Source organism: Microcaecilia unicolor, chromosome 5, assembly GCF_901765095.1.
Source record: "Microcaecilia unicolor chromosome 5, aMicUni1.1, whole genome shotgun sequence".
Classification (NCBI taxonomy): domain Eukaryota; kingdom Metazoa; phylum Chordata; class Amphibia; order Gymnophiona; family Siphonopidae; genus Microcaecilia; species Microcaecilia unicolor.
Genome location: NC_044035.1, coordinates 151,591,753 through 151,615,300, shown reverse-complemented (window position 1 = coordinate 151,615,300; position 23,548 = coordinate 151,591,753). Strand labels below are relative to the sequence as shown.

The window sequence follows — 23,548 nt, the reverse complement described above, 5'->3', positions numbered from 1 at the left end:
AATTTGGAAAGGGCGTCCCAGAGTCAAATTGGACCAAATCGTCCACCAGTGCAGGGATTCGAGAAAACTCGTGGACAGGTGGATCACGTCCTCTAGATCCCCAGCAGTCTGAAACCACTGGGAAGCTAGGGTCCATTGAGCAGATCACATGCGAAGACGAGCCATGGGAGTCACATGAACTGTGGAGGCCATGTGGCCAAGCAATCTCAACATCTGCCGAGCTGTGATCTGCTGGGACGCTCGCACTCGGGAGACGAGGGACAACAGATTGTTGGCCCTTGTCTCCGGAAGATAGGCACGAGCCATCCGAGAATCCAGCAGAGCTCCTATGAATTCGAGTCTCTGTACTGGGAGAAGATGGGACTTTGGATAATTTATCACAAACCCCAGTAGCTCCAGGAGTCGAATAGTCATCTGCATGGACTGAAGAGCTCCTGCCTTGGATGTGTTCTTCACCAGCCAATCGTCGCGATAAGGGAACACGTGCACTCCAAGCCTGCGGAGCGCTGCTGCTACCACAGTTGTTAGCTATTTCATTCAGTTTTCTGTGCTTAAACTAGTTCAGTTTAAATGGTCCTGCACATACCCTCAGTCAAACACTTGTTTTTCCCTAAATTTTAGTATTTCTGACAGACTTTATAACAAGCTGTCAGTGCTTTGGAAAATTGGGCTCTCAATTAAATACCTTTATGACCAAATATCTATTTCAACAGTTGAGGCCCCAGCTCAAGCCAGCCTTCAAATATCCAGCAATTCAGTTGTTTTCCCTTTTTCCTCACAGCTAAATTCTGCTATAGGGACTCTGTTTCCTTGGGAGCCCTATTATCAAATGTCTCATCCTCACAGAGTTCTATTGCCCCTTTGGCACCATTATAGCATCATTCTTGCCCTGAACTGTGCAGCCAGTGCAGCTGAACTTCCCTAGGGCTCACACTGCTTTCCTTTGCAGCCTCTCGAGGCTCAATGAGCTTTGGGTTTGTCATTTCACAAAACCTGGACTCATTTTTCTTACTTCTGTAGCAGGAGCTGCTCCAGGGTTCCCACTGCCTTGCACAGGCCTATAACTTGCCTTTTCCCACAGGGGGAGTTTCCCTAAGGATCCTGGTAGCAGTACATCTTCCGTTCCATGCTTTCTAGCCCGAGAGCCAACAGCTGTGAACACCTGCACACTGTCAGCTACTACAGTAGCTCCCCTTTTACTCTAAGTGGCCAGGAGCACCGTGGCCTACTTCTACCCTGGTGTGCAACAAACTCAGCTGTCAGTAGCTCCAACATTTCCTCTTTCACCACAGAATGGACGAGTCTTTTAAGGGTGGATAGAGAGTATGTAGAGGTTAAAAAAAAAAAAAAGGAGGATGTGAATAAACTGGCAAGGTTGTTCCTAGATCAAGTGGACAAAATAAGAGAGTGTATAGAATCCTTGGTTTAAAAAAAGATATATAGATGAGGTTAACTATAAAAACAAATTAATGGGACTCTATCTGGATAATTTTCAGAGGGTTCCTTTGAAAAGAATAGACATTGGAAGGGGGTCTGTTAAGCTGGGGTAACTGGCTTTAGGGGTGGGAGGCTATAAGGAACAAAGCCTCCCACCTAAGTTAATAGTTAGGTTAAGGCGATTGGTCATATGCTCTTTAAAAAGGAAGGAAAACATGTGTTTTAAGGTTTGACCAATATATGTGCTTTGGATAATGTTACATGTTCTTTCTTTTGTTATATCAATAAAATCAATTTCAACTAGAAAGTATACCCGCTTTAGGTAAGACCTTAAAAGGCAAAATTGTTGTTAGATCAATGCCTTCTAAGGACTTAATGTATCATTGGAACAAGGCTTCATGCCTTTTTGCTGAAAGAAGCCATAATTAATCCAATTTTGAAAAAGGAATGGATACTAATATTTGTGAGAATTTTAGACCCATCTTGGCCAAACTAAGGGAAACGCTCAAACTCAATTAAGATGATTTCAAAAAAGACAATGGTTGGATATGGCTGAAACAGTATTTTGAAAGGGTAGTAGAATTGAAACTTTGGTGGCAATGATGGATCAAATTTACGTTTACTTAAGAAATCAATTTAAATATTAAAACAACAGGCATGTTATCAGCTGCATTTCCTACACTAGATCCTAAAATATTGCTTGATACATGTTTTGCTATGGCTGAGTGAAAAGGTTTGGAAATGCCTGCCCTCTATTCTGGAGAGACAAAGCTTTCATATAAGCTATAGTGGACAATATTCTGACTGGTATATTTATAAATGGTGGGGAGGTCCTCAAGGTTCCCTATTGTCTCCACTTCTATTTACAACTGTGATAATTAGGTCCCTTGATGTTTCAGTTTATTTATTTGCTGCATTTGTATCCCACATTTTCACACCTATTTGCAGGCTCAATGTGGCTTACATTATGCCACAATGGCGATCACCATTAATTGAATGGGAAGTACAGAGTAATGTCTCAATTAAGGTACATAAATTTCAAGTAAATAAGAGGTAAATAAATAATTCATATCAGAATATGAGATCAAAAACAGGTATGAAATTCAATGATAAAGTGAGAAAGTAACCAAATTAAAGAGTTCAATGATAGCTTGTTCTGTTACATTTTGATAAGGCATTTATGGAGGATTCTTTTTATAAGTTTCTTTGAACAGGTTAGTCTTCAGAAATCTCCGGAAGGTAGTCAGATCGTGTATTGTTTTTACAGCTTTCGGTAATGTATTCCATAGTTGTGTGCAGATGTAGGAGAAGCTAGACGCATAAATTGATTTGTATTTAAGTCCTCTACAGTTGGGGTAGTGAAGGTTTAAGAAAGTACAAGATAAATGTTTTGTATTTCTTGCTGGTAAGTCTATAAGGTCTGACATATATATTGGGGCCTCTCCATGAATGACTTTATGAACTAGGGTACAGATTTTGAATGTAATTTGGTCTTTTAGTGGGAGCCAATGTATTTTTTCTCTGAGGGGTTTGGCACTTTCATATTTCGCTCTTCCAAATATGAGTCTGGCTGCAGTATTCTGGGCTGTCTGGAGTTTCTTAATAATTTGTGCTTTACATCCGGCATAGATGGAGTTGCAGAGTTAAGTAGTTGCTTAATACTAGTGATTGTACCAAATTTCAGAATACCTTCCTTGGGAAGAAAGGTTTCAATCGTTTAAGCTTCCAGATTGCACAGATCATCTTTTTTGTTACATTTTTCACATGACTATCTAGAGTGAGATTTCGGTCGATAGTGACTCCCAGGAGTTTCAAGGTGTCCGCAACCGGAAGAATATGGTTTGGTATATTTATGTTGGTATAGTTGGTTTTATTATATTGCGATGAAAGGATAATGCACTGTCTTTTTCTGTATTAAGCTTTAGTTGGAATGTATCCGCCCACGAGTTTGGAAGCTGTGATTGATTTTATTTGTGATTTCTGAATGTTCAGTAGAATACCATGGCTTACCATGTCAAATGCGCTGGACATGTCGAACTGTAAGAGGAGAACATTGTTACTAGCTGCAATTAATTGTTTGAATTTAGTTAGTAGTGTTATAAGTACTGTTTTGGTACTATGATTGGCTCAGAATCCAGATTGTGAAGCATGTAATACTGAGAAATAATTCAAATAATCGGTAAGTTGTTTTGTAATTCGACTTTCCATTAATTTAACTACAAGTGGGATGGATGCAAATGGGCAGTAACTAGTTATATCATTTAATTTTTTCTTTAGGTTTTTGGGGATTGGTGTAAGTAGTATATTGCATTTATCCATAGGAAAGGATCCATTTTGAAGCATATAATTTAAGTAGGAGGTGAGATCTGTGATGAAACGTTGAGGGGCAGATTTTATTAAGTAACTGGGGCATGTGTCTAATTTGCAATGGGACTTGGTGAATTTGTTGATCACATGGGTGACTGTTTCTTCCATTAGTAAATCGAAATTTCTCCAGATTCGGTCTGCTAGATATTCATCAATGGCAGGATCTAGGCAGGTAATGAATTTTTCATAGGCGGTGGAGTTAAATGGTAAGGTGGATCATAGTTTAATAATTTTCTCATTGAAGAAAGTGGCTAGTACATTTGCTGATGGGGTATCTGTATTAGTAGTGGTGACCGGTGAAATGTCAAGATTATGTACGAATTGGAATAGCTTATGTCTTTGGAGTCTGGGCCGATTTTGGATTTGTAATAGTTTGTCTGATTGTACATTTGTATTTTCTTAGCATTTGTTTCCATACATTGAATGTTCTGTCATCTTTCATTTTATGCCATGCTCATTCAAGTCGTCTTACTTGAGTTTTAGTTTTTTCAATTCATCAGTAAACCAAGGTAATGAGCTATGTCTTTGAGATGTTCTTGTTTGCAATGGTGCTATCGTGTCAAGTATGTTCTTGCATCTGTTGTCCCAGTTTAGGAGATATTGATTGGAATTTGTTTGTACTGTCCAGTCATTGCCAGCATAATGCCAGATCAATTTGGCTTCTTATGGTGTACGTTTTGGGTTCTTGTTTCTGGACTAGGTTTTTTTCCCTGCCATTGTGTGTGTGTGTGTGTGTGTGTGTGTGTGTGTATATATATATATATATATATATATATATATATATATATATATATATATATATACACACACACACACACACACACACACACACACACACACAATGGCAGGGAAAAAACCTAGTCCAGAAACAAGAACCCAAAACTTACACCACAAGAAGCCAAATTGATCTGGCAATGACTGGACAGTACAAACAAATTCCAATCAATATCTCCTAAACTGGGACAACAGATGCAAGAACATACATACATATATATACATACACTTTAAATGGACAGTATTCCTTGATTGGTAACCAAAATGATCAAAGAATAGATGTGCATGCTCCTATTTACTTCCTACTGGGAAGAATCTAGGTGTTGCATTTTGGATTATTTGTGATTATCTAAAAGGTTTTTGCATTAATCCCAAATGTAGCACATAACAATAATTTGGCAAACTCATCAGTATCTTCTCATTCCCAGTCTCAACACAACTCCAACCTCGGCCACACACAAACAATACAATTTTCCCCGCAATTGTATTTTAGAGGAAAGTAGATTGAAATTGAATGTTTCAGAGCCATCATGTTTGGCTATGGGTATTCTCTCTTTGGCCGAGGTTGGAGTTGTGTTGAGACTGGGAATGAGAAGATACTGATGAGTTTGCCAAATTATTGTTATGTGCTACATTTGGGATTAATGCAAAAACCTTTTAGATAATCACAAATAATCCAAAATGCAACACCTAGATTCTTCCCAGTAGGAAGTAAATAGGAGCATGCACATCTATTCTTTGATCATTTTGGTTACCAATCAAGGAATACTGTCTATTTAAAGTGATAGTCTTAATGTTTAAACTATTTTATACTCAAAGCCGATTAATTTATTAGGAGGAAACCATCATTAACAACTCTCTCCTACTTTTAGATCCTGAAGGTTGTTAGAAATTCCAGCTAAGGAATGCTGTGAGAATAAGAGAGAAATAAAATCTCAGCAGTACAGGGAATAAATTATCTGAAGAGCAGGAGGAAATATAAAACATTCCTATCTTTCAGAAAGGGCCTGAAAATGTTATTTATTCTCTCATACAGTGTTTCCAAAGTTGGTCCTGGAGTACCCCCTTGCCAGTTAATTTTCAGGATATCCACAACAAATATGCATGAATGAGATTTGCATATAATGGAGGCAGTGTATTCAAGCCCATGCATGTTCACTGTGGATATCCTGAAAACCTGACAGGTACAGGGGTACTCCAGGAACAAACACTGTTCTAATACTTAAGTTGATTGATGCCTCATGTTACAGGGTAAAGTCATGTTTTTAAGGAGATATTTTATTTATTTGTTACATTTGTACCCTACAAATAGAGAGGGTAAAACAGCATACAACCAAAGTATACAGACAAAAAAAAAAGAGCAACACTGGGTCTTTATAAAGTACTCCTGTTGTCCTAGTCTTGAAGGCCCAGTGTTGCTCTTTTTTTTCTCTGCTTACATTTGTACCCCACATTTTCCCACCTATTTGCAGGCTCAATGTGGCTTACATAGTACCATAAAGGCGTTTGCCAGTTCGGTTGATAAGAAATACAAGGTTGTATTGTGGTCAGATGAGGTAGATGTGAATCAGGGTCCCCATATTGAATGAATAGGGCCATAGTTAAGGGTAAAACTAGCTAGAAAAATTCATAGTTTCTTGCTTTGTTTTATTTTCTATAAGCCAGTTTGAATGTATTGTATTTATCCAGTATAAAAAAGTGATTGATGATAATGCAGTGGCCCTTGTCCGTGTCCAAAGCAGCAGAAAAAATGGGGACACAGATCTTCTTTTTAATAATGTAGCTTAAACACCCAATCTTGTATCAATGACTTGACACAGGCCGTGTTTCGGCGCTCTGATACATATCAAAAATATCAATAAAAAATAAACATAAAAAATAGTAATAATGAATATGAATGGAACCCTAAAACATACATGTTGATGTAAATATGATTGAAGAACCATGATTTATAGTACATTAAAAATGTGTTTTTTTACTATATTTTTCAAGATAGCTTGGTAATCACATTTAATAGTTTTTTTGTTCACATAATCACTTTGATTATGTGAACTTTGATTAGCACAATGACATGCTATTCTTAAGAACATGTAGACTTTTTCCAGTTCACAATCAGCAGCTGGAATTTTGCATCTTTAACTTTCAAATAGGCACATTAAGCTATCAAGAAGCATATCCACATTTTTAATGTACCATAAATAAGCATGGTTCTTTAAAAAATATATATGCATGCTTACATCATCAACATCTATGTTTCTAGGTTCCTTTCATATTATCATTTTTTATTTTTTTATGATTTTTATTTTTTTTTTATTGTTGATATTTTTGATATGTATAATTTTTATTGTTGATATGGCTCAGTTGTATTATTGTATATATATAAATAAGAGCTAATAGAGTATTCCAAACCAATTCTAAATCAATTCACTCTATGTGTTTTATTGTTATGGTATGTAGTTGGAGGAAAAAGCCTCAAATACGGATAGATACTCCTTTGTTGGAATTTGTTTCAATTCAAAGGTAAATTGTATAAGCAAAAGCCAGGAGTGGCTATGGGGTTAACTATAGCCCCGGTGGTAGCCAACCTGTTTATGGCCTGGTTTGAGGAAGCATTTGTCTTTGTTGCACCTTGGTTTAATAAAATGAAAATATGGGTCAGGTTCATCAATGATATCTTCTGCATTTGGACAGGGTCAAGAAATGATCTACAAGATGTTTTGAGCTACCTCAACAACTGTCACCACACCCTAAAGTTCACCATGCAATGTGATAATGAAAGTTTAGCATTTTTTGATGTTCTAATTACCAAAACGAGAAATGGTTTACACACAACAGTATACCGCAAGGACACTGACAGGAACACCTTCCTAGACTATAAGAGCTGTCATCCTAGGAAACTCAAAGATAGTTTACCATTCTCTCAGTTCATACTCTACAGGCGCATTTGCTTAGACGATGATGAATTCAAATCCAAAGCTAGAGAGCTAGAAAGAAGACTAACCAATAGGGGTTATCCCAAAGGGATTAAGGGATTGTGCACAAAGCTTATCAAAGAGCAAAATTCAACAATCGTGATTACTTGTTATCACCAAGGCAGAAAGACAACGATGGAGAGGAAAAAATTATCACATGCATTCTGCAATATTCTAATTCAGCCCCACGTTTATCAGAATTACTAAGGAACAACTGGCACATCATAAAAACCCTAGCAGGATTTCAAGAGATGAGATTAAGAATGGCCTTTAGTAGAGGTAGGAACTTGAAAGATTTTATGCCCGGCGGCGCTAAGAGAACCAGCACCGGATGATGCCCACACAGCAGGACACAAAAGCTGTGGGAATTGTGGGATGTGTGCTATTATGCTACACACTAAAAAATTCAGTCAATCAGGCAAGGAATATATTTTGAATCACACCACCACGTGCTTGTCAGATTGGGTAGTATATGGAGTGATATGTCCGTGCAACAAAATATACGTTGGACAAACATAGAGGAAACTAGTCACTAGGCTGACCGAACATAAAAGCAACATCCATACAAACAAGACAACAGCACCTTTAGCAGCACATTGTATCGAGACCAACCATTCATTCACATACTTGAGATGTGTTATGTTACAGCAACTGAAATGGAGGATTCAAGGAGGTGACAGGAAGTTAACGCTATTACAACAGCAGCAGCAATGGATTTATCGCATGAGATCACTACATCCAGGGGGTTTAAACTCCAGGATTGAATTGAACCAATTTTTCTAACTGAGCTTTAGAATCTCACTTCAAACTGTAGAACGTAGACTGCCTTAAAAAAAGGAGGGGCCCAATCAGATAGTGTCTGACGTCAAGATATAAGGTCACCGCCATATTGCTAATCTCTGCAGGCAGAAATACCCAGAACTAAATGTGAGGAGAGAACCACCACTGAGAAATGGGTCGCTACATTACTGTATGGTAATATTTTTGCTGTTCTCCACAGATATTGATCTCAAGACACCACGGTACCCTGAAGCAGGAGTCGAAACTTGGCCGGAGTCGGGCCGTGGATGATAGATATATCGACTGAACAGCTGCAAGATAAGTGATCGCTACACATTTACTAGCTTGAGATTTAGGTATCACGCCATTAAAATTTGGGAGGTTTTTTTAGCCTGTGATGATTAGATGGAACTCCCTTAGGTTGTATTCCAACAAAGGAGTATCTATCCGTATTTGAGGCTTTTTCCTCCAACTACATACCATAACAGTAAAACACAGAGTATATTGATTTAGAATTGTCAGTTGTATTATTGTTCATATTCACTGTAGACCCCTCACACAAGCGCAGTGCGCCGAAACACAGCCCGTGTCAGCTCATGATACAAGATTGGTGCTTAAACTGCACTATTAAAAAGATCTGTGTCCCCCATTTTGAAGGCTCTTGGGTGCTCTTTTTTTCTGCTGCTTTGGACTTTGTAACCTTGTCCATGTCCACCATTTCTCCTCTGCAGCGCAGCCCCTAACCCTTGCAGCATTCTGACCTTTACTTCTGAGTTTGCAATAAACCAGCAGCTGGTGCAGCCACAGCCCTAGCATCTCCTTCCTATCTACTGTTCTGGCCTCCAACAGCCTCAAGCTGCAGCTACAAAAAGCCACTGCAGTTGCCTTCTCCAGACAACTTTTTCCACCATGGGACCAATGTTCTCCAGAAACCCTTTTCCATTTGGACTCCTTTCCCAGGGAAGAACCCTCACTGGCTCCAGTAGAAGATTTATTTCCATCCTATTTACAACAGGCACAGATTAAGTAACGATAATGCCAACCTGAGAAGCTCTTACAGCTAAAGAAGTGCAAAATGCTTTAGAAAAACCTGGTGGTATTCAGGAAACAAAGTCAATAGGGTCTATTGCACAGACTATTTCATAAATCTATAACACTGTGCAACTTCGGTGGTTGCAAAGCACAGATAAACTGTTCAGCTTTTCTTCATCATCCTTTTTCTGAAGATACATTATAGTTTCATGATAGATGGTTCATCCAAGTTACAGCAGCAATTATATTACTCAATTTTGCATCCTCTGTTTAAGATGGCATGTGTTGCCCCATCTCTTTCCATTTTCTTCCAACAAAGATGTCCTTGCTCTTCAACTGTTTCACCACAAAGCCTCCCAAAGGACATCCACCAAGCTGGCCCGCACCATCATTCCTTCCCATCGATATCAGCATGGTCACCGAGCCTGAGAGAGACACACACAGAAAATGAGTGAGAGGGGAAAGAGTGCATCAGAGAAGGAGAGCTCTATTGGAGAAGAGGAAGAAAGACAAAAGCATTGAAAAGGGAGAACTAAAGGAAAAGAAGCAAGAATGTTGGCATAGCACAAGGGATAAAGAGAAGAAAGGGCAAAAGATAGGACCAAAAAAATAAAGAAATAGAGCAAAGGAAAAAGATGGGAAAAAGCAGAAGCACAGCATTATGCTGCCAAAAAAAAAAAAACAAAAAACTGATGCCTCTCACTGTGCTGCAGTTCTAGTAGTCCTGGAAAAAAACAACTGTTACCACTTAGGACCAGCTAAAAGAAAAAGAACAGGGTCAATATTCAAAGTGAGTGAACTAATCAGAAACAGCTCCTGGCCAGTTAAAGCACTTGTTTGAGGCTAAATGCTTATTTTCAGAGGCACTTAACCGGTCAGTGCCACTGAAAATGTCAATTTAGTGCCTCAAAACTGGCTATTGGGGGGGGTGGGGGGAGGGGAGTTCCAGAGGCAGAGTCAGCATTTAGTCAGTTAAGTGCCGATAGCCAGCACTTAATCAGCTATGGCACAGTGCCTAAACATAGGCCTGTCTTTTATGTGGTTGCCTTTGTCAGTTAAGTGGTTATAGTTTAGGCAGCTTTGTAAACCTGGAAATTCAATGCCAGAGCGCCAGACCTGGCCTGGCATTTAAATTACAGGCATAAAGCAGGCGGTGGCCAGCAAAACGTCAAGCGCCACTACCTATCAACCCCAAGAGAATTTATAATGTATAAATCTCTAGGACTGCACACATCTCTTCTCCAGCTGTACATCACCACCACCTTTCTTTTTGAACCTTTCCAGAGAAAATTACACAAGACAAAGAGAATCTTTCCATCCTTTTCTCGTAGGACGTAATTTTGAGTATAGTAAAACCCACTGTAACTGCTTGTAAAGCAGTTAACACTTTAAAAGAATCAATTTCCTATATGCCATACCAAAATCCCTTTTTCCTGTAAAATAATGAAACCCTCTTAAATTCACTGACAAGCAAAGTTATAGACCACATTTAAAGAACCAAAACTCTTACAAGAGAAAAAGACAATTGCTTGCTTAATGGTGACACCTAATGGCAATACCTCAGGGTGCATGCACTTTAACAAAAGCTACTAAGCAGAATAAAAAACTCAGATGCTCATCATCAAAACTGATGAGAATTAATAAAGGGATGCACAATTAAAATGAAGCGGGCCGTTATCTCCTACACACCATGGAAGAAAAACTAACAGGAAACACCCTGTCAACTTCAGTTTTCTCATTAGACCCTTGGGAACCAGCATCAGACATAGAAATCCAAATTTAACACAAAGAGGGGCATAATCGAAAGGGACGCCCAAGTTTTGCTGAGGACGTCCTCGCAAAACGTCCCAGTGGAGGGACGTGGAAACCCGTATTATCGAAACAAGATGGACGTCTATCTTTCGTTTTGATAATACAGTCGGGGATGCCCAAATCTTGAAATTTAGGTCGTCCTTAGAGATGGTCGTCCCTAGACTTGGTTGTTTCTGATTTTCGGCGATAATGGAAACCAAGGACGCCCATCTCAGAAACGACCAAATGCAAGCCCTTTGGTCATGGGAGGAGCCAGCATTCGTAGTGCACTGGTCCCCCTGACATGCCAGGACACCAACTGGGCACCCTAGGGGGCACTGCAGTGGACTTCATAAATTGCTCCCAGGTACATAGCTCCCTTACTTTGTGTGCTGAGCCCCCCAACACCCACTACTGTACACCACTACCATAGCCCTTACGGGTGAAGGGGGGGCACCTAGATGTGGGTACAGTGGGTTTTGGAGGGCTCACATTTACCACCAGTGTAACAGGTGGGGGGGGGGGGGGGGAAGTGATCCCCGATTCTCTCCAGTTGTCATCTGGTCAGTTTGGGCACCTTTTTGTGACTTGGTCATAACCACTAGGCTGGAGGAGTGGCCTAGTGGTTCGGGTGGTGGACTTTGGTCCTGGGGAACTGAGGAACTGAGTTCGATTCCCACTTCAGGCACAGGCAGCTCCTTGTGACTCTGGGCAAGTCACTTAACCCTCCATTGCCCCATGTAAGCGGCATTGAGCCTGCCATGAGTGGGAAAGTGCGGGGTACAAATGCAAAAAAAAAAAAAACAGGACCAGGTAAAGTCATCCAAGTGCTCATCAGAGACGACCTTTTTTTTCCATTATAGGTCGAGGATGCCCATGTGTTAGGCATGCCCAAGTCCCGCCTTCACTATGCCTCCAAAACGCCCCCATGAACTTTGGTTGTCCCCGCGACAGAAAGCAGTTGGGGACGCCCAAAATCGGCTTTCAATTATGCCAATTTGGGTGACCCTTTAGGGACGCCCATCTTCCGATTTGTGTCGAAAGATGGACGTCCTCTTTTGAAAATGAGCCTGAAAGTGTTTCACAGTTCTGCCTCTACTGGATATAAAGGGTAAGAGATAACACTAATTCTTATTACTGCTAATGACAATCTTATACTCTGTATTATTCCTCTTTCCAACCCAATAGAAGTTGGAAATTAAACAATAGGGGTTGAGAATGTGTCACTCTGAGGGCCAAATAACTGTCCAAAAATGTAATGGAAGGATAAAATTTGGCATGTTTTTTTTTTTTTTTTGGGGGGGGGGGGGGGGGGGGGGGGGGGGGGAAGAATTGATTAAAATGGGCCAAACGAGACTGGGGTTTCCACAGAAATAACTCCCCCACCCCACCCCAAAAAAAAAAAAAAGCTCCATGCATTTCGATGGGAGGAGTTTCAGCTTTTGTAGCACAAAAACTTAAATGAAACAAAACATAGCAGTTAGGAAATTCCTCTATTTAAAGGGCCTCTCCCTGTTCTCTGCCCGCCCTCCAGTGACGTAAGTTACTTACGTTAGTTATCTACGTAGGTAACTTACATCAATGGAGGGCGGGCCCAGGAACAACAGACTGACATCGGAGGAGGGAGAAGCAATTGGCGATCAGATATTTTATCCAGTGCAGCGCCTCCACATACAGGTGACAGGCGCTGCGTGGGACGATAATGCGGAGGGGGGGGTCCGGTGGAGGGTGGGAGCGGCGGCGACGATCCCAGGGGGGCGGGGCACGGAGGTCGGAGATGGCGGGAGATGGAGCCCTGGAGCAAGGGACAGGAAACACAGGAAGGGAGGGGGACCGGGGATGAGAAAATGTGGAGATTGTTTTATTAAACCGGCTGAAGCGGGGAACAGTGGCGATCTCGGGGGGGCAAGGGCGCCCATACAGGACGCTCCTGACGAGCGCCTTTGCCCCCCTCCCGATCTATTTGGATTTTTTTTTTGTTTTGGTTAGTGCAGGGGGAAGTGGGGAGCCACGTGTTTGTGTTGTGGTTTTTTTTGGACGTTTGTGGCATGCGCAGAGCAGCCAGCATAACGCTTGGCTGCTCTGTGCATGATTTAGGGGCCCCATTACAGACGGGGATTACGATTCATTGATACATTGTACTTCTCGATACCGCACGAACATGTTGACCTGTTTTTTTGGTGCATGCTTCGGTTTTCAAAATCGTTAAGGACTTTAACGATTTAGATTTTTTTACGTTTGTTTGATGCATCTGGGCCTCAATGAATAGTTAAGCTTTGGAACTCTTTGATGGAGGATGTGGTAACAGCGGTTAGCATATCAGGATTTAATAAAAATTTGAATAAATTCCTGGAAGAAAGCCCATAGTCTGCTATTGAGGCAGACATGGGAAAGCAACTGCTTGCCCTGGGATTTGTAGTACAGAGTGTTGCCGCAATTTGGGTTTCTGCCAGGTACCTGTTACCTGGCTTGGCCACTGTTTGGAAGACAGGATACTGGGCAAGATGGACAAATGGTCTGACCCAGTATGGCTACTCTTATATTCCTATAGGCATTTTCATTAATTTACTTACCACGGAGGTCAGACTTACTGGCCTGTAATTTCCAAAGTCCTACCTTCCAATGTTAACCTACTTATCATCTAAGCAGTCACTTCATCCACGCTGTCTATCTTCATGTAGCTAATTAGTGTAAACCACACTGAACTCTACAGATACCAGCGGTATATAAAACATGATCTGATATGCACCCGCCAACATGTACAGTGGCAGACTTTGCATAAAGTTACCTTCAAAGTGTCAGGATCTTATCAGAGTGACACGCAGGTGTGTACAGAGGGGTAGATTTTTAAAAACCTGCTTAGTGGGCAAAATGACTGGGTTAATTTCCCCAATTACCTTTAACCAGATAGTCAGTCATGTTACTCTGCTAAAGTGCAGTTGAATATTTAGCTAAATCTTATCATCATAATTAGGCTATTTAGATTAAGTAAAACAGGGCCATATTTACTAAAATACAGTAACGTGTATTGCTAACAGGCCCCATTTGAGATTAATGGAACCTAAAAATGCAGCACATATTGCATTTTAGTAAAGCATAGCTGGAGTTTGGGCAGGTGCTTAAATAATCCTGATGTGAACATTTACACCGGAGCACGATCAAAACCAGATCTTCGAGTTCTGCTGAAACCAACTCTGCAAACGAAATCGGCCACTTAGTGACTAAAAGAAAAATGACCACACACCCCTCCACCCGACAAAGAGTGCCCCCCTCCTTGGACCCACCGCTGGTGGCAACCCCTTCCTGGGCCTACTGCATCACCTGGTGAGTAGTTGGTGCAGAAGCAATTTCCACTTGCTCCTGCGTGCAACCGGCTCATCCTTCAAATGGCTTGCGAGACTGCTGCAGGAAGCTGTTCACACGTTTTGAGCCTGGAACCAGCGTGAGGCAGGCATCACCTGCCTGTGCCAGTTCCAGCGGCAGTCTTGGCAGCCATTTTGAGATTGAAAGTTCCTTGAAGTCATTTTTGATAGGAGGAGCAGCCATACACAGGAGAACTGGCAATCGCTGCTGCGCCCACTACCCACATGGTTTTTGGGTCCGGCCAAAAATGGACAGGCATTTTCAGCCGAAACCAAAACAAGGCCAGTTTCATTGCTGCAACCGAAATTTGGTCAGTCTCTTATTTACACCTGCTCTCGCGCAGGTATAATGTCCACACCTGTAATGTAGGTGAAATTTCTGCTTCGTATACCAGTATTTTACAAAGACACATAGGTGCCTAGTTGCCCTCTTAAACTAGGAATCCCCTTATAAAATTACCATCAAATGGTCTTAAAATAGTCTCAGCTCTTCAATATTTTTAGACAAAGCACCAGCAAGCAAACACTGCAGTTTTCCTTGACAGTGGTCACTAAAAAGGCCTATGTAATAAGGTGTACTAAACTAAGCACATCTTTATACTCGTGTTTAGGAACACCTCTTTGTGCGACAAACTTTATTCAATTGTGTGTAAAATTGTGTCTCACAAAAGGTATGTTAAAAAAATGTAAATGTGTACTAAATTAGCATATCTTTAATAATATGGATGAAAAGGGGCTTCTGAAATTCCCTCTACAGCCGGTAAAAAGGGCAGGGAAGGAAGGGACGTGTACAATGGGCCTTTGTTTTGAAAGATGCACCATACTTCTTCAGGCGCTATGTACGTAGTTTCTAAGGACCTGCTGTGTGCTGCCAGTCTGTCAGAGGCTGGGGACAGGTTCCTTTGCAGCTCGCATGGGCATTCTGAAAAGTTGTTCATTCATGGTGTTAAGTCAGCAAACTTAAAGTCTGTATTCCTTATTGCAGTGGGCAATATGGAGAACAGAATGACCCTCTCTTCTTTGTGGGAATGGTATTGACTCCTTCAATTTTGGAAATACCTATGCAATTTCATACACTTTGAAAAAATTATTTGTCCTTTGAATCACATCAGCTGGAACATTGATTCCTATTAGATAGGACGCCAAGTAGAAATTTGGAGAAATAATCTAAGTGTCTATTGTAAAAAGCCTTATGTAGAGTACAAATAGAAATTTCCCACTTTTTGTTTTTTTTTTTTTTTTTAATCAAGGTTAATTTCTTGTCTTCGTCTTTCTCCTGTGTTGTGCTCTTGATTTTCTCTCTTTCCTAAATGGATATGTATTCATTTGTTTAAAAATTGCAAATAAAATTATTTTTGTTAAACTTTGTATCTTTTCAGCTCCTAATTCAAGGTACACTGGGAACGGTCATCCTACTTTACTCTTCCAACACACAAAAAGCACAAAAATGCTGGGACCTGAATAGGAAAAGTAGGACTGGGCATATGTCTTTGTTTAATAAAATTGTCCTAATTGTATTTCGAATTTGATTCCTTGTGTTTGGTGCATGATGTGCTTCATTTGATTAAAATCAGACCCAGCTTGCCCAATTAACTGCTAGTACTTATCAGAGAGGAACACTACACATAAGCTAGGTAGCCTTGAAGTTTTTCTGTACCTGGCTTGTAGCTCTTTAGAGGTTTGTTGGTCAGACTATTGATGATGTTAGTCACTGCAATCTTGGCATGAAGACCAGCATGATATGCCATCTTGGGTTCATTTACATTAGCGCAGTCACCAATTGCATAGACGTTGCTGTACCCTTCCACCTGAAGCTCTTTGTTGACTTGTAGTGCACCATCATCTGCCAGCTTGACACCTGTACAACAACAACAACAACAACAACAAAATCCTCTTTACTGCAGCAGCTATATATACATATACAAATTTAAGACATAGCACAGAAAATCTAAATGTTTATAAGGATGCTAGATCACTCAAGTTGTATTAAATGCAAACAGCAGCAGAGCTGTTTAATTGGGAATACAGTTTTTCATACAGTGCAACTTATACTGCTATTAACACCAGTGTCAATAGAATCTGGTGCAATAGTTTTATCATGTGCCTTCAGACTCCCAGTGCCAGCTGTGGGATCCACCCATCTGGGCAGTCAGGCAAGTGAGTTTTTACCTACTTTTTGTCCACTGCTGTTTGCCAAAGATTCTCTTTTTTCAGGCTTTATCTAGCTGCGGTTCCCTACCACATTGCCTCTTAGGCCAAGAGAACGAGAAGCAAGGTGTGAGGGAGGGAAATAATTGGTGGGAAGGGAGATAGTGGGAGGAGAAGCATCCAAGACCCCATGCTAAATAACCTACCTAGTTGCAAGCAAATACAGATACAACCCTTTTGGGTACCTGATTTAGCATAAATTCTAACATGCATAGGTCCCTGGTAATACCAGCCTATTGAGTGATGTGTCAGAAGCAAACGTGTTACCTCTTATCCTTAAATCCAATCTCACTATGCCCTAAATAATACAAAGAACTAACTCCACAACCCAAGTATTATAAAAATAGTGTGCGCATTTATTTACAACAGTAGGAAAGAATGTGCAAAGAAGGCAAGAATAAAGGACACAGGAAGCCTTAATCCTAGAAACAGCTCAGAGTAAATGCACATAAATTCCCAACTAGACTCCTAAGTAAGAGTCACACTGAGCCCAGAGCACTTATACAAAAATGCATGGAATACATACAACCTGATGCAGATTTCTAGCAGTTGGCAGCGTGTCCTCATATGTTTCAATTAGTTTCAGCGTAGTCTACTCCTTGGATGAATGCCAACAAAGCAGAGCCCCTTACCTCAGATAAGAGCCTTTTTTAATACAGAAATCTTGGGCTGCAGCTGTGCTAATGACGAGCTTTTGGGCCATGGGGGTAACGCACACATAACTTTGTTTAACCCCAAATATTGTGACTTCAAGGGACAACCAATTGTCCTCAATGGCACCACATTGAAGAAGTCACCTTGACAAGAAGCCAAGGGTTTCATAAACAATGTGCAATTTGCCAGCCACATCATCTCTCCAGCTGCAAGGGTAATTCCAATAGTCTTTGGCTGTTCTGGCCACGGCATCGATGCTGATAACCTTGTTATTCTAGTACAACAGGACCCTTATCAGCAGTCTTCGTCTCTATGCAAGATCACAAGCTTCAGAAAATAATAGACTTTGCATTGAAAGCAGAATAAGCTTGAGTCTGCATTTTTGAAGTCAGGTTATTAATGCTAGATAGTGCCATGTATTATAATCCAGAACACAGTGCTTCATAGTGCTTGTTTTGCTCCCACACTAGGAGGCCCTCTTCTGACCCGGTCTACTCCACTACCCCTAGTTCAACCAGGACATAAATGACAGGAGTTTCTGGAAGCACACCTTCCAATGCCTACCAGGAGACCTCTAGGCCAACCCCCAAGAGCCTGCTCAACTGGGGCAGCAGTCCAAGAGCAATGGATTCTGCTCAAGTAGGGGAAGCAGCCCAAAGATCATTGCCCTGAGACACTGTCCAGGACCCAATTCTCATAGGGGGGAACAGCCCAGAGACTGGCCCCGGGAGTCAACTCTCCTGGAGACACAGTATACTGGCAAGTGCTTAAGTTTAACCATTCCTATGACGACAGTGATGAGATAATCTAAACATTGTGGTCCTCCCATCTCCATTTGCTGGAAGGGTGGCATAAACCCAGGCATCGGACTAGTCTAGCAGGAAAAGAACAAGGTTTTCAGCTCTAAGGTACTGGTACCTTATTAGTCAAGCATGGCACACAGTGTTATTGCAAGTCATTGGGCAGCTCTCTTATTTAACCACACACATCTATTTCATAGTAGAGTCACTTCATTCCAATATCTCCGATACCTCAGAATGATCAGAGAAATAAATGTTACTCATACTTCCTCTGTCTGTGTAGAAATTTGTTTACAGCTGTTCGTATCTGCCTTGTTTTCTATTATAATCTTGAAACTTTATTTTGAAAGGTTTTTTGGTGTCCTTTTCACAGGACTATCAGTCAAATCTATCTCAGTTCTCACTCACTGTGTTAATAGTGAGGCCTGAGATTGGCAAGAAAAGCCTTCGTCATGGCCTCTTTGTACCATCTCTGAATTCCTTTGTCCCCTAAATTGTGTTGGGACCATTGTTAATCAACCTGTAGTTAGCTTAACAGGGTTTCAAAAAGGTTTGGATAATTTCTTAAAAGAAAAGTTCATAAGCTGTTAAGATGGACTTGAGAAAATCCACTGCTTATTTCTAGGATAAGCAGCATAAAATCTGTTTTACTGTTCTGGAATCTTGCTAGGTTCATGTGCCTGGATTGGCCATTGTTGGAAACAGGATACTGGGCTTGATGGATCTTCCATCTGTGCCAGTATGGCAATGCTTAAGTTCTAACTGGCTTTATAAGATTTTTTAAAAATTATTATTGGATGAGACTAGCACAAAATGGTTCTTGTTGGAACTCCAGTTGTAGGAGTGATATCTTGATACCCTATTTTTGAAATAAGAAAGAAGTATGGTTCAAGAAAGGTTTTGAATAAACACATTAATAAATAGAGTTTACTTTAACTATCAAATTGTTCTTGACTTTTATTATAAACACACTTCAAGCGTTTCAGTAAGGCATGATATCAAGTCAAGTTTCCTACAACAGATAGAGAACCTGCAAAGTTATTCTATAATCCCAAGATCAATGTACTTTGAGCAGGAGACATGACTTAGCTTGGAAATTAATTTGAAGACATTGAAGACAGACATCTAATCTGAACTTGTATTTAGAAAGTGCTCAGAAACAGTGAACAGTCAGAATGAAAGCACGGCAAGGGCCAGGAGGAAACCTAAATATCTCCAAAATTTTCAACCAACAATTCACAGGCCTTTTACCCCAAAAGTCTTCAAGTTTGTATCCTGCAGGTCTACTGCACTTTATGAAATAAATACCCTGCAGTACATGCTGCACCCTAGCGCTAAGAGTAGTGTTCCAAAACCCAATTTGTTCCCTTTAATTAAACTTCTCAAAAAACACTAGCAAATAAAACAGAGCAAAAGGGTTATGCCCTAGTCAAGTCATGACACTCACCAAATGCATTACGATAGCAAAATGAGTTGACCTTGATTCCCGTGCAACAGATCACCATGTCAGCAATGATCTCTGTGCCTTTATCCAACTTGATCTCCATGTTCTCTTGGACACAGTTCATCACCAGTGATTCCAGGTTAATGACTTTTTGGCCTGGGAGGGGATTGAAGTAATACACAATCCTAACTTAGGGCCTGTTTGCTTCAGACTGTACAATCTTATGCCTATGCGTATGACATTCTCTTAAGCAGCTTTCCTGCCAAAAAGCATTGAAACTAAAAAGGGTTTCAGCTGCCAGCTTTCCCCCATTCCAAACCATCAGACTCATAACAAAATAGTAATATAAGAGGTTGTTTTTTTCTTCTAGCATTATATCTTAGTGTTAATTAACTGGAAACGCAGACATACTCTTATTCTCTTTGCAACACAACTTGCAATTTTGTAAGGTCCATCTCCCATTTTCCATTATTTTTAAAAGCTTTCCTTTCCAAAAATGTTATTGCTTCATTTGGCCAGACCACATTTGACATATTAGCTTCTGAAGGGCATATCAAAGCAGTGCCTTTTTTTTTTTTTTAATAAATTCTAAGTCCCCAGCATCCCTTCCTTCTAGCCATTTCTAAAATATAATATTTTGGTGTTTTTTCCCTAGGCGTCTGCTGCTTCTGTCTTATCTGAAATGTTGAGTATTCACAGATCCCATGCCATAATCCTGGTACATGTCCAAGTGCTGATACTACATGGCACTAATGTAGGTCTTACAGTCAAACAGACTGAATACCTTGCTGTAGAACACTGTTTAGTTGTGCATTTCTATATTGAGTTCAGTTTTTCCTTCTGGGTTCTTTAGCATGATTCCTTAGATATTACTCGTTATGCCACAATCCCAACGGCTAGCCCCAGACAACAAATTAAAGACCAGAAAATATACCCAATATCAATTGTACACCCTTCTTCAGGAGGATTTCCTTCACTGACTGCCGGACACTAGGCTGCAGTTCCACATTGGCAAGAGCTATTCTTGAGTGGATCAGGGTGACCTGTGAAAATAGAAAGGTTTCTCACACCACCTGCAAAACATATTGATAGGGAGACTAGAACATGGCATGCTGAGACATACAACAGTGAAACCCATTCAAAGTACTATAAAAATGGTGATAATTACAGCAAAATTGCTTAGTTATATGTTGAAATGTATTCTTACCTGTTAATTTCCTTTCCTCAAGTCCTGCTAGACCAGTGCAAACCAGTGGGCTATAGCTCCCGACCAGCAGATGAAGGTAGAAAAACAAGATGGTTTCCAGCGATACCACCAGATTAAGAGTGCAGCATGGAGCTAGCTGGTATCTGACAGAGCACACAGTGAAACCATGAAACACAACTAAAACCCCAAGGAAAACAACTCACAAAATTTTCAAATTAAACATAATGCTAGGAGCACATGATCTGTAGATCAAGTGCAGGCTCACAGCAGATTCCCAACACCCCATTCTTCCAGGGCTGGATGTTGGGACTGGTTTAGCGGGACTCAAGGAAACTAAACAGGTAAGAATAAAATTTACCTTCCTTATCATCCAGGGAATATCGTCACCCAAGAAGGACCAATAAGAACCCTTACAAGATAACTTGGAGCTAGGAAAGGAGTAGAAAGTAAAAATAAAGACTATAGCTGCCTCTGCATCACTTCATAGTACAACCTCACCCTTAAATAGTGTGTGCAATCCTGGTTGCTGAATTTCAAAAAAAGATATAGTGGAATTACAAAAAGTACAAAGACGGTCAATCAAAATGATTAAAGGGGATGGAAGTCCTCTCATATGAGGAAAGGCTTAAGAGGTTAGGGCTCTTCAGCTTGAAGAAGAGACGGCTGAGAGGGAATGCAATAGAAGTCTTCAAAACTCCTGAATGGATAACAATGGGTAAAAGTGAATCTATTGTTTACTTTTTCAAAAAGTACCAATACTAGGAGACACTTCATGAAGCTACATGGTTGCACTAACATATATAAAAAAAATAAAATAAAATTTGTACTCAACGAATAGTTAAGCTCTGGAACCATTACCAGAGGATATGGTAAAAGCAGTTACTTCATCTGGGTTAAAAAAAAAAAAGTTGGGGCAAGTTCCTGGAGGAAAAGTCCATAAACTGCTATTAAAGGTAGATATGGGGAAAGCCACTGCTTATCCCTAGGATCAGTATCATGGAATCTTGAATCAATGAAAAAGGGGGGCCGGGAATAAACCCCCAAAACTAACTAAACTATACACCCTCCCAAATGGAAAAACAATCAATCAAACAACAAGGGAGAAATGTGAAATGTGGTAGGCCTTAATAACAAAAAAATGTGAACAAACATCCACTGAAATCACTCACTTTTTTTTAAAAACACAAAGGCATCAGATGTTAAGAAAAAGCTATAAGGTCTCTAAATGCGCTGTGAGTAGCTGAGAGAGACCTGAAGGGGCATAATCAAAAGGGAGGGACATCCAAGTAAGTGGAGCTGTGGCCAAGTGGTTAGAGTACCGGTTCAAATCCCACTGGTACTACTGAAAAAAACAAACAAAAACAGTTTTGATTTAGGACGTCCCTGGGTGGGAGGGGAACTGGTGACCACTGGGGGAGTAAGGGGAGGTCATCCCCGATTCCCTCGGATGGTCAGTTGGGGCTCTTTTTTGAAGTTTGGTCGTGAAAAAAAAAAAAGGGACCAAGTAAAGCCGGCGAAATGCTTGTCAAGCCTGACTTTTTTTTCCCATTATCAGGCGAAGCCGGCCATCTTGTGAGCATGCCCCCGTCCCGCCTTCACTACCCTACCGACACACCCCCTTGAAATTACGCCGGCTCCGCGATGGAAAGCAGTTGAAGCCGGCCAAAATCGGCTTTCGATTATACCGATTTGGCCAGTTTCAGGAGATTGCCGGCCATTTTCCGATTTATGTCGGAAGATGGCCGGTGATCGCTTTCGAAAATGAGCTGGATAGTAACATAACATAGTAGATGATGTACACATAACATAGTAGATGATGTACGGCTATTTCAGATCAAAGCTTATAATATAGCATCAATCATTTTCCCCCCCCCCTCCCCCCCCCCCCAAAAAAGTGTCCAACCTTCATTAATCTAAATTTATTTTCAAAATCAAACATTAAAAAGGGAAAGAAGAAAGTGACCACTTATCTTTAATTGTGCCCTTTGCACTCTGTGCTAGCATCTAACAAAAAGGTCACCCGGTGCCCACACTGAAGAAATAATGGTGTTTCAGCCAGAGATCTGCGTACAGGGTTAGCAAGAGTCGTTGCATAAACAACTATAAATACTGACAAGTAACATCTCGGCAAAAAGCCACTCTCTTCACAGTTTCTTCAATGTAGGCATCAGGTGACCTTTTTGTTAGATGCTAGCACAGAGTGTGAAGGGCACAATTAAAAGATAAATGGTCACTTTCTTCTCTCTTTTAATATATTCGATTTTGAAAATAAATTTTGAAAACAAATTTAGATTAATGAAGACTGGACACTGGCAAATTATTGATGCTATATTATAAGCTTTGATCTGAAATAGCTGTGCGCTATAAAAAAAGATCTTATAGCTTTTTTTCTTGTTAACATCTGATATTGTTGTGTTTTAAAGAAAGTGATTTATTTCAGTGGATGGCTCTTCACATTTTTTTTTAATGTATTAGGGTCTGCCACGTTTCACATTTCTCCCTTGTACGATTACTCTGGGATTCAACGTATTTGTGACATAGATTAGCCACTGTTGGGAGCAGGATACTGGGCTAGATGGACCCTTCCAGTATGACCCAGTATGGCCATTCTTATGTTATTTTCTTATCCTAAGAGTTGAACAATTGCTATAAGGCCATCTTCACAGACATATACTTTAGGGAGGAATGATCAAGGTGCTCAAAGGGATGCCTTACCCCAA

The 23,548-nt window shown here is 40.6% G+C and overlaps 1 protein-coding gene across 3 annotated transcripts in view; it reads right to left on the bottom strand.

The window, feature by feature from the left end:
• Positions 1–8,860: 8,860 nt before the first annotated feature.
• AIFM2 (apoptosis inducing factor mitochondria associated 2) overlaps positions 8,861–23,548 on the bottom strand; it is a 71,184-nt gene continuing 56,496 nt past the window's right edge. For 2 of the 3 annotated variants that reach the window (XM_030203424.1, XM_030203422.1), the window contains 4 exons: positions 20,556–20,664; positions 19,625–19,777; positions 16,173–16,373; positions 8,861–9,787 (listed from right to left, as the gene is read on the bottom strand). In XM_030203424.1, coding sequence (XP_030059284.1) covers positions 9,633–9,787; positions 16,173–16,373; positions 19,625–19,777; positions 20,556–20,664 — 618 coding nt within the window. In that variant the 3' untranslated portion in view covers positions 8,861–9,632. The remainder of the gene's footprint in view (positions 9,788–16,172; positions 16,374–19,624; positions 19,778–20,555; positions 20,665–23,548) is intronic. The other variant, XM_030203423.1, reaches the window with a different exon arrangement.